This window comes from Choloepus didactylus, chromosome 3 (genome assembly GCF_015220235.1).
Source record: "Choloepus didactylus isolate mChoDid1 chromosome 3, mChoDid1.pri, whole genome shotgun sequence".
In the NCBI taxonomy this organism is placed as follows: domain Eukaryota; kingdom Metazoa; phylum Chordata; class Mammalia; order Pilosa; family Megalonychidae; genus Choloepus; species Choloepus didactylus.
Genome location: NC_051309.1, coordinates 123,004,050 through 123,022,552, shown reverse-complemented (window position 1 = coordinate 123,022,552; position 18,503 = coordinate 123,004,050). Strand labels below are relative to the sequence as shown.

At 37.2% G+C, this 18,503-nt stretch overlaps 1 protein-coding gene across 1 annotated transcript; it reads left to right on the top strand.

The window, feature by feature from the left end:
* Window positions 1-2,741: 2,741 nt before the first annotated feature.
* Window positions 2,742-4,808, top strand: LOC119528775 (dual adapter for phosphotyrosine and 3-phosphotyrosine and 3-phosphoinositide). The gene has a single exon (XM_037829041.1). The coding sequence runs from the start codon at window positions 2,821-2,823 to the stop codon at window positions 3,661-3,663; it is 843 nt and encodes a 280-aa protein (XP_037684969.1). The 5' UTR covers window positions 2,742-2,820; the 3' UTR covers window positions 3,664-4,808.
* The last annotated feature ends 13,695 nt before the right edge of the window (window positions 4,809-18,503 follow it).

The following is an 18,503-nucleotide window of genomic DNA, read 5'->3' as shown; positions in this document are numbered from 1 at the left end:
CATTTTAAAAGGAGATATATTCTCTTTAATATGTTTACCAAAGTGGGCTCCTTTTATACTGACCTATAATATCATTTTCCATTTCTGTCTTCACCACTGCAGAACATTCCATTGTATAAGGGTACCGTAATGTAATGACTAGTCTCCTTTGTGACTAGATGACTCAAGGTTTTTTCTTTTAGAAACAATCCTGGAATAAATAAATGAATTAGTGTTTGGGGAGCTTTTACTAATTTATGTGTGGTGTAAATAATAGAGGCAGAAATGATTAGGTCAAAGGGTAATTTTATAAATGAATTTCAAACATACACAAACATATAAAAAAGAGTAGCATAATAAATTTTAGTATAATTAACCCCCATGTTCATTTCATTCAACTTCAACATTTAATACTCATGGCCAATCCTATTATATATACACTATCATGTTTTGCACCTAGCATATGTTGCTATCAAAGCAAATCCCAGATCTTTCTTCCAGAAGTATTCTTTCAGTTTGTATCTCTGAAAGATAAGGGTTTTGAGTTGTTTTTTAAACTTTAACCTTAGGATATGTGTATTTCACTTGTTGATAGATACTGCCAAATTGCTTTTCAAAAAGGTTCACTAATTTATATCAACAACATACACAAGTATCTGCTTCTTCACATGCTTGTCAACACTCAACATTTCCAAAATTTTAATTTTTTCCCCAAATTTCCTTTTTTTGTCATTTTTCTGTAATTGTGAGTGAGGCTAATCTTTTCATGTCTAATGATTATTTGCATTTCTTATTTATGAGTTGCTTACATAATCTTTGCTCTTCATATCTACAGAGGAGTTTAACATTTTTAAAAAATTGATTTTTGTCAGCTCTTTGTAACATAAAGAAACTTGCTCTCTAATTACTATATGTGTTGAAGACAATTTTTTTTGGTTGTCATCCCACAGTCTCACTGGCTTATCTTGTTTAAGCTACTATAATTTCAGGTATCTTTTCAAGTCTAGCAGCTACATCCACTTCCTATGGGAATCATATCAAAGTTTTACTCTAAAATATCCAGCAACCTATGAAACAGAAGAGACATTTACATCTCCAAACCAACTGAATACAAAAAATGTAGAAAAACCAATGTAAGTGTCAATTCAAAGAGGAAGAAAAAGAAAGGAACCATCCGTTTAATATACCTCATCCTGTTCACCTGACTGGCACTCTAAAGCCATTATCTGGAGATGATTAGGCATATGATCGTCAGCTCGTCTCAGCGGAATATGCTTTTTTAGTTCATTCCTTAGGCAGAGTACCCTTGGTTAGTGCACCTGACTATCCCAGGCTCTGCCCACTGGGAGGATTTTCCTTTCTCCGACATCCGTCAAGGCCAACTCAGAGAAGAATATATATAGACTTGCAATATTTGCAATTTTACTGAGATATAATCACATAACATACAATCATTCAAAGCGTACAGTGTTTCACAGTATCATCATATAGTTGTGCCTTCATCACCACAATCAAACTTTGAACATTTTCATTACTCCAAAAAATAAAATTAAAATTAAAATAAAAAAGAACATCCAAAACATCCCAGTCCCCTCCTCGCCCATTGTTCATTTACTTTTTTTAATACAGTTTAATTAACATATATTCACATACCCTATAGTCACTGACAGAGCATACTCAATTATTCACAGCACCATCATACAGTGTGTGTTCATCACCAGAATCAATTTTTGAACCGTTTCCTTATTCCAAAATAAAAATAAAAGCAAAAAAGAACTCCTAATTCTTCCCATCCCCTCCATGCCACCCTATTCTTCATCTAATTTTTGTCCCTATTTGTCCACTCATCTGTCCATACACTGGATAAAGGGAGGGCAAGCCACAAGGTTTTCACAGTCACACAGTCACACTGTGCAACTGACATAGTTATACAGTCACCTTCAAGAATCAAGGTCATTGTTTTGCAGTTTGACAGCTTCAGGTATTTCTCTCTAGGCATTCCAACACACTAAAGACTAAAAGGTGATATCTATATAGCACATAAGAATACCCTCCAGACTGACCTCTCGACTCCATTTGAAATCCCTCAGCCACTGGAACCTTATTTTGTTTCATCTCTCTTCCCCCTTTTGGTCAAGAAGAACCTCTCATTCCCACAGTGCTGGGTCCAGACTCATCTCCAGGAGTCATTTCCCGTGTTGCCAGGGGGATTCACACCCCTGAGAGTCACATCCCACATAGTGAGGAGGGCAGGGAGTTCACCTGTCAGTGGGCTTAGAGAGAGGGGGCCACATCTGAGCAAAAAAGAGGCTCTCCGGGGGGGACTCCTAGGCACAATTATAAGTGGTCTTAGCCTCTCCCCCACAGCAACTAGCCTCAAAGGGAAAGCACCCCGATCAAGCACTCAGCCCATTAAATTGGCAGTCTCAATGTTTGCAGGAAAATCAGCAGTAGCCCTGGTGGGGAAGTCCAACATTTCTGCATTTCTCTCCAGCTCCTCAGGGAGTCCCACAAATACACTTATATTCTCTGCCCATATCACTCTGGGATGTGTCGGGATTTCACCCCAGCCTGTACAAACTCACCAAATCCCACTTCCCATTCAAAGCTTCATGCACCTATGGTGTTCAAACTAACTGATCGTACAAGTTAAATTATCTAGAATGTTACAGAAAATATAGATCCTGCACCAGATAAACATCTCCTCCCTTGATCTCACATATAAGTTGTTGTTTTAAAACCCAGTCAGGGAGGAACGAGAGAGGGTAAGGAGCAGCAGAGCCCATCTCTCTCTGCCTCTTCCCCACAGCACCTGGCAGGGGCTTTCTGAGAAGAGCGCGAATGGGCAGAGCAGAACCTCTAGAAGGAAAGATGACAGCCCAGGATCCCTCAGATCTGTGGAGCAGATCGGACGGAGACGCTGAGCTGCTCCAAGACTTGGGATGGTATCATGGCAATCTCACCCGCCATGCAGCAGAAGCTCTTCTTCTCTCAAACGGATCTGATGGAAGCTACCTTCTAAGGGACAGTAACGAGAGGACCGGGCTGTACTCTCTCTCCGTAAGAGCCAAAGACTCTGTCAAGCATTTTCATGTTGAATATACTGGATATTCATTTAAATTTGGTTTTAATGAATTCTCATCTTTGAAGGATTTTGTCAAGCATTTTGCAAACCAGCCTCTGATTGGAAGCGAAACAGGCACTCTGATTGTTCTGAAACATCCCTATCCAAGAAAAGTGGAGGAACCTTCCATTTATGAATCCGTCCGTGTTCACACAGCAATGCAGACAGGAAGAACGGAAAATGACCTCGTGCCCACGGCTCCTTCTCTGGGCACCAAAGAAGGTTACCTCATCAAACAGGGGGGCCTGGTCAAGACATGGAAAACAAGATGGTTCACTTTGCATAGGAATGAACTGAAATATTTCAAAGACCAAATGTCACCAGAACCAATTCGGATCCTAGACTTAACAGAATGTTCAGCTGTACAATTTGATTACTCACAGGAAAGAGTAAACTGTTTTTGCTTAGTATTTCCATTCAGGACCTTTTATCTCTGTGCAAAGACAGGAGTAGAAGCTGATGAGTGGATCAAGATATTACGCTGGAAATTGTCACAAATAAGAAAACAGCTAGACCAAGGAGAAGCCACCATCCGATCTCGGTCCTTCATCTTTAAATAGACCTTTCCTGACATGGGAGGCCCTGCCCCAGAAGCAGAGTGGAATACTCCCCGATGCTGTGATCAGCATCAGCCTTTGGAGGAAAGCTGACTCAGGACTTTTCTTTAAAAACAAAACAAAAGCAGATGCTGATTGGGACCTTTCAGAATATATCATATTTTCTGTCTCATGGAAAACTGCTGCCCTTCCAAGATGTGGTCTTCTCCTTGAGAACAATACTGAAGAAACCATTGTTCTCCTAGAAACTGGTTAGACCACCACTTCCAGACCTGTTCACATTTAGAACATGTGCTTCTGTTTTCACTCATTGTGGTCCCTAAGCTTTTTGACATTAGTTGCCTGGAGTTCTACTCTGTGTCATGGTCAATTCATTTGACATCAGCTCAGAAAGAAATAGTTGTATACTTTGAGGTATAGAAGCTTTAGAAGGCGTCTTCAGAAAAGATATTGAGCAGCAACATCAAAGTTTGGGGGCCGGAGGAGGCAGGATAGTGTTTGTTTTTGTTTTTATTTCTCTTTTTATAAAAAACAAAAACAGTTTCCAAAACTAAAATGGAAAATGCTTGCAGTATTTATTTTCTCTTTTTAAAAGGCTCAGATAGTGGATCCTTTACTTGTAATGATAAACCCATGGGAACTAATTGTTTTGTGGGCGATTATCAGGACATTAAAGATGAATGAAGGTAAAATTTTAAATACATCTCTTTTAACCATTTTTTGGAAATGTTTTAAAGAGTGAGGAAACATAAATTGAGGGAGGATAATAAAGTAGCAGATAACTTGTAATTAAATAGTACTACTAATAATAGTAGATCACTTGAAAGCAGTAAGTTATCTTCATTTGACATTTCTCCAAACAGATTGAAAGAGACTTCTCAAGGAAGTGTTATAACAACAATCCCTCCCCCTCTCCCAGAGTTAGCTGTTGTGTTGCACCAAGAGATGTTCAGATCACCTTGCCCTGAGACTGCTCAGAGTCCTGCACCTATAGAGCAATTTCTGTTACCAGTTGGGGGAGTAACACTAAAGCCACATGAAACATACAACAGAGTGTTACACAGAATTTCCTAACTAGATTGATAAAGAGGAATGAGTTACTAGTGTCTAGAGCTAAAAAAAAAAAAAAAAAGAGAGAGAGAGAGAGAAAATATTCTAACCTAACCCCTTCCATTGTCTTTATTAAAACTACTTATTTAGATAGAAGTTTGAAGGAAGACAAAAGTGGAGGAAGAACTTGAAAATAAAAAATTCAGTGCAAAGCTAAGATATAAAACTGGTCTTGCAGTCCAAAGGAATGCTATGTTACAATAAGTTTCTTGCTATTTAAACATCTAAGTCTTAGAAATTACATTAATTTTTAAAATCTATCTCAACAAAGTTTGTAAACCAATTTTGTTATGTTTGTGTGATATGGTATAAAGTAAATGTCAAGTTGGAATATATCTTGTCAATTTTGTAAGGCAAGTAGTTATATTGAATCCTCACTGAGATGTAAGGTTTATGTTTTATTTTCTTAGAACCAAGAGTGTTTCTGTGTGTAGGTAATATTATTTTACTTTTTGTAAAATGTATGATGTTTATTATTTATATTCTTTGGTTTCATTTATTAAAAACAGCATGATTTTCCTGCAAAAAAAAAAAAAAAAAAAAAAAAAAAAACCCAGTCAGTATTGTCCTTTACCCTTGGGTCTGATTTGCCTTAGTCCTAACCATATCCTCTTCGGTCATATCTCCAATTAAAGTCTGAATTCTTTTTCAGCTCTTTCAACAGTTGCTGTATGGGGTAATACTGAAATTCATAGCTTCCAAGTTCTAGCTCCGAGTCCCATGTGTCACACAGATACCCAAAGTTCCAGAAACCAACCAGGTTATACACAAGGTGCTCAGCATCTCAGGATTTACAGATAACCATTATGACTCAGGAATAGATGTGACTGCTATAAGAGCTTTCAATCTAGGGACCATTACAATAAGAATTTCCCTGATAAGCTGTGTCCTAAGATTCAGTTCTCAGACTTTACACATTATAGTTAGTCCATGTTAGTGAGGCATTATATTGTTTGTCCTCTCGTTTCTGGCATGCTTCACTCAAAATGCTGTACTCAAGATCCATTCACCTGGTTGCATTTCTCACAACTTCATTTCTTCTTGTAGCTGCTCAAGATACTATTAGATGCATCCACTACAGTTCAGTTCACCATTCTGTTCATTAGTCAGTGTACTCTTAGGCCACTCAGAGAAGAATATTGAAGAGCAGTCCTCCTTGCAGAGCTGCACCATTTCAGTAGGCCAACCTTTTATCTTTGATGGCAACTTCCTTTCTACTGGGGTCTATATTTACTTAGCAAATGAGTTCTTGGGTTATGTTATATTTTTCATGAAAAACTGATTAGAAGGAAAAAATTAATTTTGATGTTATTTTAAAAATAGGTAATATTCTTGATTCAAAAACTCAAAAGGTACACAACAAGTATATAGAATGTCGGCCTTCCCCAAGACCCAATTTTTTTCCCCAGAATGAACCAATATTAACAGATTCTTAAGAGCAAGAAGAAAAGGTTTTATTCCTTCTCCTCATTTTTTAAAGAAAAATGATTCGTTTTTTCCCTTAGTTCTGAAACTTTGGTATACATAAGAATCATCTGAGTGTGCCTTAAAATTGTAGGTTCCCATATTCCATCACAGAGTCATTAGGATAGTGAGTCTGGAGATCTGGTGGATGGTCAGTAGGTCACAGGGTAAGGCCAGAGAATTTGCAGTTTTTAAACTTTTATTTTTAAATAATTTAAAACTGACTAGAAAGTTGCAAAAATAGCACTAAAACAATACATAGAACTCTAATATACCTCCTACCCAAATACCCAGATTTACCAACTTTTAATGTTTTTCCACCATTGCTATATTCTATCTATCTATCATCTATCTACCTCTCATCTATCTTAGTTTATAAACATTCGAGAGTAGATTCCATACATCACAGAGGACTTGCATTTTAATTAACACCTCAGATGATCCTGAAGTAGATGGTCAAAGAACCACTCATTAAGAGAGACAGCTTTTTTTCCAATTCAGTTTTATTGAGATATATTCACATGCCATACAATCACCCACAGTGTACAATCAGTTGTTCACAGTACCATCATATAGTTGTGTATTTATCACCAAAATCAATATTTGAACATTTTCGTTACTCCAAAAAACAAAACAAAACAAAAACAAGAAAAATACAGGTAAAGAAGAACACCCAAAACATACCATCCCCTACACCCTGCATTATTCATTTAATTTTTGTTTCCATTTTTCTACCCATTGGCCCATAACCTGGATAAAGAAGTGTGAGCCACAAGGTTTTCACAATCACACAGCTACAATATGTAACGTACGTAGTTATAGAATCATCTTCAAAAATGAAGGCTGCTAGTTTGCTGACCAACAGTTTCAAGTATTTCCTTCTAGCTATTCCAATGCACTAAAAACTACAAAGGGATATCTATATAATGCATAAGAATAACCTCCAGAGTGACCTCTCGACTCCATCTGAAATCTCTCAGCCACTGAAACTTTATTTGTTTCATTTCTCTTACCCATTTTGATCAAGAAGATTTTCTCAGTCCCATGATGCCAGGTCTAGGCTCATCCCCAGGAGTCATGTCCCCTGTTTCCAGGAAGAGTTATACCCCTGGGAGTCATGTCCCATTTATGAGGGAGGGCAGTCAGTTTACCTGCCAAGTGGGCTTAGAGGGAAACAGGCCACATCTGAGCAACAAAAGGGTTCTCTAGGGGAGATTCTTAGCCACCATCATAAGCAGGCTTAGCTTCTCCTTTGCAGTAACAAGCTTCATAAGGACAAGCCCCAAGACCCAGGGCATGGCCTTCTAAATTGGTAGTACCCAATGCTTGTGAGAATATAAGGAATTCCCTCAGGGGGGCTTTGCAAATACATTTTTTTTTCTCCGCTCAAATAACTTTGTGATGTGTTGGAGTTTCAACCTAACCTGTACAAAACAACCAGACCTCACTCCCTATTCAAAGCTCCATGTAATTATGATGTTTGAATAAACAGACCATACAAGTTAAATAATTTAGTGTGCTACAAAATATATATATATTTTTTGTACCAAATAAACATCTCTTCTTTTGGTCTCATACAGAAGTTAAAGTTTTATAAAACTGTCAATATTGTCCTTTACCCTTTAGTCTGATTTGCCTTACTCCTAACCAGATCAGCTTTGTTCATATCTCTAACTGAAGTCTGATCTCTTTTTCAGCTTTTTAAAGAATTGCTGGATGGGTAATACTGATATTCATAGCTGCCAAATCTAGCTCTGAGTCTCAGGTGTCACACAGATACTCCAAATTCCAGGGACTGACCAGATTATAGACAAAGGGCTCAGCATCTCAGAATTTAGAAATAACCTTTACAACTCAGGAATAGATATGACTGCTGTTAGAGTTTACAGTCTGGGGACCTTTATACTAAGCCTTCCCCTGATAACCTGTGCTCTAGGATTTAATTCCCAGAGTTTGCACATTATAGCTAGTTTGTATCAGTGAGGCAATATAATGTTTGTCTTTTCGTTTCTGGCTTATTTCACTCAAAATGGTGTCCTCAAGATCCATTCACCCAGTTGCATGCTTCACAGCTTCATTCCTTCTTGTAGCCACTCAGTAGTCTATTGCATGCCTACACCATTCTTCACCATTCTGTTCATCAATTGATGTACTCTTACATCACCTCCATCCATTGCAAATCATGAATACTGCCACATAAACACCAGTGTACAAATGTCCATTCATATCCTTGCTCTCAATTCTTCCAAGTATATACCCAATAACGAGGTTGCAGGATCTTATGGCAACCCCACACTTAGCTTCTCATGGAACCGCCACACTGCCCTCCAGATGAGCTACACCATTCTACTTCCCCACAAACAGTGAATAGGTACATCCCTCTCTCCATGTTTTCTCTGGCATGTGTATCCCTGTTTTATTTTTTCCCACTGCAATTTTATAGAGATATATTCACATACCAAACAATCATCCACCATGTACAATCTATTGTTCACAGTATCATCATATAGTTGTGTATTCACCACCACAGTCACCCCTTGAACACATTCATTACTTCAAAAAATTGAAATAAAAATCATAAAAAGGATAAAAAAAATTAAAATAGAGCAAAATAAAATACAATAAAAAGGTCAGACAACACCACCCCCACCAATTATCCCATACCCCTTCCTTATATCCCCCTTATAGACATTTAGCTTTGGTATATTGCCTTTGTTACAATTAATGGAAGCATGTTACAATGTTACTGTTAACCATAGGCTCTAGTTTTCATTGATTACATTTTTTCCCCAATACCATCCCATTTTTGACACCTTGCAAAGTTGACATTCATTTGTTCTCCCACATGTAACAACACTTTTATATTTGTACATTTATCACTATCATTGACCACTCTAGGTTTTACTAAATTATACAGTTCCAGCCTTTATCTTCTATCTTTCCATCTGGTGTTACATGCCCCTAGCCTTCCTCTTTCAACTTTACTCACAGTCATCTTCATTCAGTGTACTTACAATATTGTGCTACCATCACACAGTATTGTGCTATCCATTTCTGGATCCATTCAATTCATCCTGTTGAGCATTCTATACTCCTTCAGTGTCAACTGCCCAACCTCTTGCTATTTCCTGATAATCTGTGTTCTCCACTTTACCTCTTAAAGTGTGCTCATTAATGTTATTTCATATTAATGAAATCATACAGTATTTTTCCTTTTGTTCCTGGCTAATTTTGCTCAATGTAATGTCCTTAAGTTTCATCCTCATTGTTATATGCTCCATGACTTTATTCTGTCTCACAGCTGCATAATATTCTTCATATGAATATACAACAGTTTGTTCACCCACTCATTCATTAATGGACATTTGGGCTATTTCCATCTCTTGGCAATCATGAATGATGACTCTCTAAACATTGTTTTACAAATGTCTGTTCATGTCTTAGCTTTCATTTCGTCTGAGTATATACCTAGCAATGGAATTGCTGGATCATATGGCAAATCTATAGTTAGTTTCCTGAGGAACCACCACATTGCCTTCCAAAGTGGTTGCACCAATCTACATTCCCACCAATAGTGAATAAGTGTGTCTCTTTCTCCACATCCTCTCCATAACTTGTGATTTTCTGTTTTTTGGATAATGGCCATTCTGGTAGGTGTAAGATGACATCTCGTTGTTTTTATTTCATTTCCCTAATAGCCAGTGAAGTTGAGCATTTTTTCATATGTTTTTGAGCCACTTTTATTTCTTCTTCAGAAAACTGTCTGTCCATCTCTTTTGCCCATTTTTAAATTGGGTTGTTTGTCTTTCTGTTGTTTAGTTGTTGGATCCCTTTATATATCCAGGATATTAAACCCTTCTCTGATATGTGGTTTCCAAATATGATCTCCCATTGCATAGGTTGCCTTTTTACTTTTCTGACAAAGTCCTTTGATGTACAAAAGTGTTTAATTTTGAGGAGATCCCAGTTACCTATTTCTTCTTTGGTTGCTTGGTCTTTGAGTGTAAGGTCTAGGAAACCACCTCTTATCACCAGATCTTTAAGATTATTGCCCTACATTTTCTTCTAAGAGTCTTATGGTCTTAGTGTTAATGTTTAGGTCTTTGATCCATTTTGAGTTAATTTTTGTATAAGGTGACAGAGAGGAGTCCTCTTTCATTCTTTTGGATATGGATATCCAGTTCTCCAAACATTGTCTGTCCCAGTTGTTTTGGCTTGACTGCCTTATCAAAGATCAATTGTCTGTAGATGTGAGGGTCTATTTCTGAACACTCAATTAGATTCCATTGGTCATTATATCTATCCTTACACCAGTAGCATGCTGTTTTGACCACTGTAGCTTTGTAATATGTTTCAAAGTCAGGTTGTGTGAGACCTCCAACTTCATTCCTCTTTCTCAAGATGTTTGGCTATTCAGGGCACCTTGTCCTTCCAAGTAAATTTGATTATTGGTTTTCCTATTTCTGCAAAGTAAGTTGTTGGAATTTTAAATGGTATTGCACTGAATCTATAAATCAATTTAGGTAGAACTGACATCTTAACTATATTTAGTCTTCCAATCCATGAGCACGGTATGTCTTTCCATTTTTTTATGTCCTATCCGATTTCTTTTAGCAGTTTCTTGTAGTTTTCTCTGTATAGGTCTTTTGTGGCCTTGGTTAAGTTCATTTCTAAATACTTGATTCTCTTGGTTGCTATTGTAAATGGAATTTTTTTTCCTGATTCCTCCCCCTGTTGCACATTACTTGTGTATAGGAACACTACCCATATTTACATGTTGATCTTGTAGCCTGCCACTTTTCTGTATTCATTGATTAGTTCTAATAGCTTTGCCGTAGATTTTTCTGGATTTTCTACACATAGCATCATGTCATCTGCAAACAGTGAAAGTTTTACTTCTTTCTTTCCAATTTGGATGCCTTTTATTTCTTTTTCTCGCCTAATGGTTCTAGCTAGGACTTCCAGCACAATGTTGAATTTCTTCGAGAATATCAACAAAATCAATGGCCCCTTAGCTAGGCTAGTGAGAGAGAGAGAGAGAGAGAGAGAGAGAGAGAGAGAGAGAGAGAGAATGCTAATAAACATTGATGGAGATGATCATGTGGTTTTTCTGCTTTGATTTCTTGATGTGGTGTATTATGTTAATTGATTTTCTTGTGTTGAGCCAGCTTTGCATACCTGGAACAAATCCCACTTGGTGACATTGTATAATTCTTTCAATGTGCTGCTGGATTTGATTTGCAAGTATTTTGTTGAGGATTTTTGCATCTATCTATCTATCTTCATTAAAGAGATTGGTCTATAATTCTCTTTTTTTTGGGGGGGTAGTATCTTTGTCTGACTTTGGTATTAGGGTGATGTTGGTTTCATAGAATGAGTTAGGTAGCTTTCCCTCCTCTTCAATTTTTTTGAAGAGTTGGAGCAGGTTTGGTACTAATTCTTTCTTGAATGTTTAATAGAATTCACATATGAAGCCATCTGGTCCTGGGCTTTTCTTTTTGGGGAGCTTTTTGATGACTGACTCAATCTCTTTACTTGTAATTGGTTTGTTAAGGTTGTCTATTTCTTCTCAAGTCAATGTTGGTTGTTCATGCTTTTCTAGGAAATTGTCCATTTCTTCTAAGTTGTCTAGTTTATTAGCCTATAGTTGCTCATAGTATCCTCTCATTAACTCCTTTATTTCTGCAGGGTCAGCAGTTATTTATTGTGTCCCCTTTCCCATATCTGATTTTGTTTATTTGCATATTCTCTCTCTCTCTCTCTCTCTCTCTCTCTCTCTCTCTCTCTCTCTTTCTCTCTGTCAGTAGCCTAGCTAAGGGGCCATTGATTTTATTGATTTTCTCAAAGAAATTGATTTTCTCAATTCTCTCTATTGTTTTCATGTTCTTAATTTCATTATTTCTGCTCTAATCTTTCTTATTTCTTTCCTTCTGTTTGCTTTGGTGTTAGTTTGCTGTTCTTTCTCTAGTTCCTCCAGGTGAATAGTGAAGTCCTTAATTTTTGCTCTTTCTTCTCTTTTAATATTGGCATTTAGGGCAATAAATTTCTCTCTCAGCATGGCCAAGAAAGACTGCTATAAAAATTGTTCAATATGAACACCAAATTGCTTTGTGCAGTTGGAATTCTTTTTTTGTCTGTTTTTAATTTCAATTCCATCATTCTCCAAGAAAGATAAACCTGCTTAGGCTTTATTTTAAGTTTTTTTTTTTTTTTTCCTCTAGTCTAGACAGTAAGCTCCATGCAGGTAGAGGCTACATCTCCTTTATTTCTGTACTCTCACCAGTACTTAGCAGAGGGAAGTTAAACAGTAGGTAGGAGCTTAATAAATTCTTGATATTTAAATTATGAGGAGGTCTGTCTTAAAATATTTGATTCTATTGAGAAAAAAATGCTGCAAATCCACTCATACCTTTGCACTTGGGAAACCTTCCCAAACAACAGCTTCACTCTCCTCTGAAATGCTGTCATATTTTTCTTATTCTCCAATTGGGTATAAGAAGGTGTAGCTTGGTAGTGGGATTCCCAAAGGTTTTGGGAAAATGTTATCATTGTTATAAAAGCAATATTTATTGGTTTAGATTAAATCTTTAGTATTATGCTTATGTTTAGGTCTTTGCATGGATAGGAAATTCCTCAGATAACTCATTATATTTCTACTCATTGGTTTTCTTAAAAATTCATTGTTGTATTTGATCTTTATTAGCCTCTCCTTTAGGCACAATTCATTAAATCACTCCTCTCCTTCTCTATATTTTCTTTTTTACAAGCCCAATCAAATAGCATAAATCAAACATTGGCATTTAGCTGCTTAGACCAGAGATATACTCATTCTTTGCCTGCTATGTATAAGGACCCACTGATGATTGCACAGCTGCCGTGAACCTTCCATGTGCCATTCAAAAGGTCACCTCATTCACCTCATTTAAACCTTGCGTGGGCTGGTCTTGTTGTCAGGGACAGACACAACTACATAACGGGGAAGATATTTGGAAACCACATATCTGATAATGGTTTAATAGCCAGACACAAAGAGACAAATATTGTATGATCTCACTGATATGAAACAATAAATTAGAATAAACAAACTCATAGAGTCTGAATCTAGAATATATGTTAACAGGGTATGGGATGGGGATGGGGGTGGGAAGTTAAGGCTAAATGTCCCAGGCTCCTATTTAGAACCATGGAAATGTTTTCGTAATGGATGGTGTTGATGGTAGCACAATGTGAATGTAATTAACAGCACTGAAATATATATCTGGGGAAATGTTAGGATGTAATATATGGTAACAGAATTAAAAGAAGTCCATGGAATTTTACTGTACAAAGAGGGAACTTCAAGTCAAAACATGGACTGTAGTTAATGGTACAATTATAGAAATGTGCTTTCATAAATTGTAACAAAAGTTCCGCACCAATACAAGGAGTTTATAATAGGGTGGTGTATGGGAATCCTATATTTTATGCATGATTATTCTGTAAACCCACAACTTCTCTAATAAAGGGAAAAAACAAACAAACAAAAATGAATAAGTAGATGAAAGAAATAATGGAGTTTCTCCTCCTTCCTCTCTGTTGGTTTTCCCTGACCACTTTTCATCTTCTAACAAACTGTAAACTTTACTTTTGTTTGTCTGTATCTATTGCTTTTCTGTAAGTTTCATGAGAGCAGGGATCTTTGCCTACTTTGTTCACTATTATCTGTCAAGTGCTACAACAGTGTCCAAAACCTAAATGTCCAATAAATATTTGTTGAATGAATATCTTGTTTTAAAGATTGCCAAGGGAAGAATTTCTGCAATTTTACTTGGTAACATCTCCAATGGCTCTTTAACACATTCCTCACTGAAATCAACTGAATTCTTGACACATAATCTTTTCTGATTATCCTGGATCAAATCAAACATCTTTAGACATAATTATTTATAATAGGACTTAGCAACTCTTTAGAGATTGTCCTGTTCCTTGATGAGAGTGTATATATTAGCTTTCCTTCATGGAGGGAGAAAAAAAGAGTAGGTGGTTAGCTGACAACTTGCCAGTTTCTTATTTTTGGTAGTAATAAGCTGTTGTCATCCCAACCAGTGAGGTAGCCAATCTCCTCACATCTGTGGCCCATAGTAGTAAACAGTTCCCTGATTGTAGGCCCTTCACAGTTCATGCAAGCGGTAGCCAACTTAGGACAAACCTTATGGATCCAGGAATGGGTATTGCGCCCGAGGCAAATGAACCCCCGTGGCTGCCCAGAGTGCTTTCTTGAGATTTTGAAATAAGATTAATTTTTCTATCCCAATATTGGGATAGAAAAAAACGTAGACTTATGCTATACAGATGAAACATTGTCCCAGGACCTAACTATTTTCCAGTGTTTCCACAATACCTCTCTGTATAATTCTACCACCCCCCACCTTTTTTTTTGCTTCGTGTCTCCATTATTGTCTTTGTTTTTGAGACTATTTTCATACACAAGGTACTTCTAGTTATTTGTGAATTAAAATCTATAGCTCAATCTACACTGTTGTGAGCTACCATTTTCACACATCATGAGATTACACTACTTGTTAATACTTTCAGATGGAACTGGGCTAAAGAAAGCATTGATTTTGTGTAGATATTTAATGTAACTTTACAATTAAATCTCATTGAAAATAAAGTAATTTGGTGTTTTTACCCTTAATTTGGATGGAAAACACAAGAAGATACACATGCATTAGTATGCAGTAAATGCTGTTATGTATCTCTTACTGAATATTTCTTACGGATTAAAATAGAAAAAGCTTAAATTGATTTTTTTCTCTTTAATTTAGTTCATTTTATTTATTTGTTTATTCTATTTCTTGGATTACATGAAGAAGAGGAAAGAAAAGATATGTGATTAGTTTTATATGCATTAAACCTATTCATTTTCGACTTGAAATTTTGGCAACTGTGCCCTGAAACAGTACTCTATTAATTTACATTTATTAATATGCTGTAATTTTCCCCAAAGGAAAAAAAGCATGAGCGCATGAGCACTAGAATATATTACCTGAGTGAGCAATTGCTGTAACATATAATTCAAAGCCAAGTGGTGCATGATAACCCACATTTGCTACCTCTATATTAAGTGATAGTGCACACCAAGAAGGCTATATGAGCTTACTTTCCTTTGTATAGCTTTAGGGGTTTTTCTTTTAATGCAATTTTATTGAGATAAATTCAGACATCATGCAATCCATCCAAAATATACAATCAGAGAGTCACAGTATCATCACATAGTTGTGCATTCATCACCACAATCAATTTTAAAATACTTTCATTACTCCAAAAAAAAAAAAAAAAGAGAAAGAGAGAGAGAGAAAACCCAAAACATCCCATACTCCTTATCACCCCTCCATCACTGACCCCTGGCATTGGTATGGTATATTTGTTTCTGTTGATGAATAAATATTATTGTTAAATATAGTCTGTAGTTTGCAATAGGTGCATATTCCCCCATATACCATGCTATTATTAACTCCTTGTAATAGTTGTACATTTGTTCAAGTTCATGGAAAAAAAATTTTATATTTGTACTGTTAATCACAGTCGTTGTCCACCACAAGATTTACTATGTTATTTACAATGTTATATACTGTGTTTTAACCTCCAATTTTCCTTCTAGTGACACAAATGACTCTAAAACTTCCCCTATCAATACATTATTCACACACAGTTCAGCACTGTTAATACTCACAATAATGTGCTACCACCACCTCTGTCCATTTCCAGACACTTGAATTCAACATAGTTAAAAATTCTGCACAAACTAAGCAACTGGTCCCTTCTCTAGCCTCATTCTATCTCCTGATAAGCTATATTCTAGATTCTATACCTGTGAGTTTACGTATTATAATTAGTTCATGTTAGTGAGATCATACAGTATTTGCCCTTTTGTGTCTGACTGTTCCAACCTAGCTCTTGAAGGGCTTGGGTTGGCATAGTCCTAAGACCAAAGAACATGCCAGGCAGGGAGTCAGATACGGGTTTATTAGGACTTAGGAACAGGAGGGTCCTTGTTGGCAGCTGTCTGAGGAAAACGGAATTAGCACTCTGCAAAGGGTGGGGAGCGTGAAAGACAGCTTATAAGGGTTTAGGACAAAGACATTCCATAGGGTACAAGAACAGGGTTTTAGCAGGGTCTCATGACACAGAGGTCTGGAGGTTTGTTATCAACAGTGATCAGGGGAGGGGAGTTTCAATGCTCTGTTTACTATACCATCTGTATATACTTTCTTCCTTGAGGAGGTCTGATGATCTTCAACTTCTATCCTGGCGAAGCAGTCTGCTATGTGCTGGGGCACCTCATTCCCCATTAGAGAGGGGGAGCCCAGGCCCTGGGTCCCCACACTGACTTATTTTACTCAACATAATGTCCTCAAAGTTCATCCATATTGTCACACAATAGAGGTTAAGGAACTCCTACTGCTGAGGATCTCAGAGCTGTGCCAGGCAGGTCCTATTTAATTTTTCCAATGTTTCCATGATACTTCTCTGCATAATTCTCTCCCTCTCCATGAGCTAATTTTGTTCCTCACAACCAAAATACAACCTACTATGCTTGTCCAGGTAAGCGAACTCTTAGCTAGTGGTTAATCCTATTGCCACTGCTTGTCATTAATCCAACAATGCTTATTGACTGCTGTCTGCCTCAGGCACACCACCACAATGAAATCACTTTGGCAATTTGCAACATACAAGAGATTTTTGCAGGTGTACTACCAGTCATACATGCACTCCAGGTATACCATGTTTTCTTCCCTTAACTTGGTTTCTTACTTGATTCTGTCATTTCACACCCTGTTTTGGACTCTGGCTCTCAACTGGCTCACCTTTTATAATTGCCTAATTCCACATACCTAACCTTGGATATATTTCCCCTTTGAGCCCCACCCTGCAGCCGAACTTTTCTATTCCTCCCCTATTCAACCCTGCCTAAAAAAGGTCATCCCACATCGGAGTGGACAAAATTAAAGATGGCCTGTATTAAAGATGACCTGTGTGGGATGAACTAGAGCTTTCTGTTAGCACTGTGAATTTAGTTGGGAAAAGAGAAGGCTGAATTTGTAGTGCTATTATGGTATCCAGACACTTGAGGGAAAATCACCAGCTGTGCCTTAAAACATCAATGTCTATGGAGACAGTGTGTTGGAGAAGGGGTCTTGTCATGTATCCAGTAGGTAGAGAAATGGGTTATTTTCTTCCTCACTATTGACAAGAACCTGAAGCTATCTCTGTTACGGCACTTACATTGTATTGTAATCATGTTTACTTGTCTTTCTTCCCCAAGAGAAAGCAAGTTCCTCAAGGGCAGAGACTTTACCTTGCATTTGTATCTCAAATGCTTATAGTGTTAATGTCTGATATATAGTAGATCCCCAACAATATTAAACCTTGAGACCAAAAATCTCCTGACAGTATTGAACAAAAGGGCCGGCCAAGAAATAGCCTTCAGTGTCATCTGCAGACTCCAGGTGGGAGTGTGGCCAGTGGCCCACTAAGCCACTGAGTTGTGCCTCCTTGACAGATTTTGATAGAAAGTGGCCCTGTTGATTCAGTACTGGGAAGCACTCAATACTACAGTCCTGTGGTTGATCTTGCAGAATAAAATGAGACCTCAGTTCTGCCTAATGTTGATTCCCAGATTTGTTTTTCACTGTGTTCATAGATAGCATCTGATAAAGAAAAAGTCAACTTCATTTATTAAAAACAAACTCAATACTTTAACATTTTAATTGGGAACAGTTCATATGGTCAGCAGAAGCTTGGACAGAAAAACTGCAATACAGAGAGTGAAATATGATAATACATGTCTGTATAAATTGACATGAAAGGATATCCAAGATATTTGGAATGAAAACAAGTCACAAGATATTAAGCACAGTTAAGAGCTGTAAATTATGCTTTATTTTTAACTTATATATTCATGTAGTGATTATTTTTGAAATTACGCATTGCTTTTTTTCCAATCCTGCTTAACCCCAAGACTGAAGAACACGCCAGGCACAGAGTTAGAATGAGTTTAATGGTCTTACTAACAAAGGATGATTGTTCCAAGCAGCCAGCCAGATAAGATGGAAGTTAGTGCTCAGCAAAAACATGGGGTAAGGGGCAGGGAGGCATAGGGGTGGTGTATGCCAGGGGTTGGTTTATAAGGATAGGACAAGGACAATCCATAGGGTATGAAAACAGTTTCTGCAGGGTCTTGTGACACAGGGATCTGGAGATTGGTTATCAACAGAGATCAGGGG

What these genes read in the sequence shown, in the direction of transcription:
- LOC119528775 (XM_037829041.1), top strand. Translation starts at nt 2,821, where the DNA reads ATGGGCAGAGCAGAACCTCTAGAAGGAAAGATGACAGCCCAGGATCCC.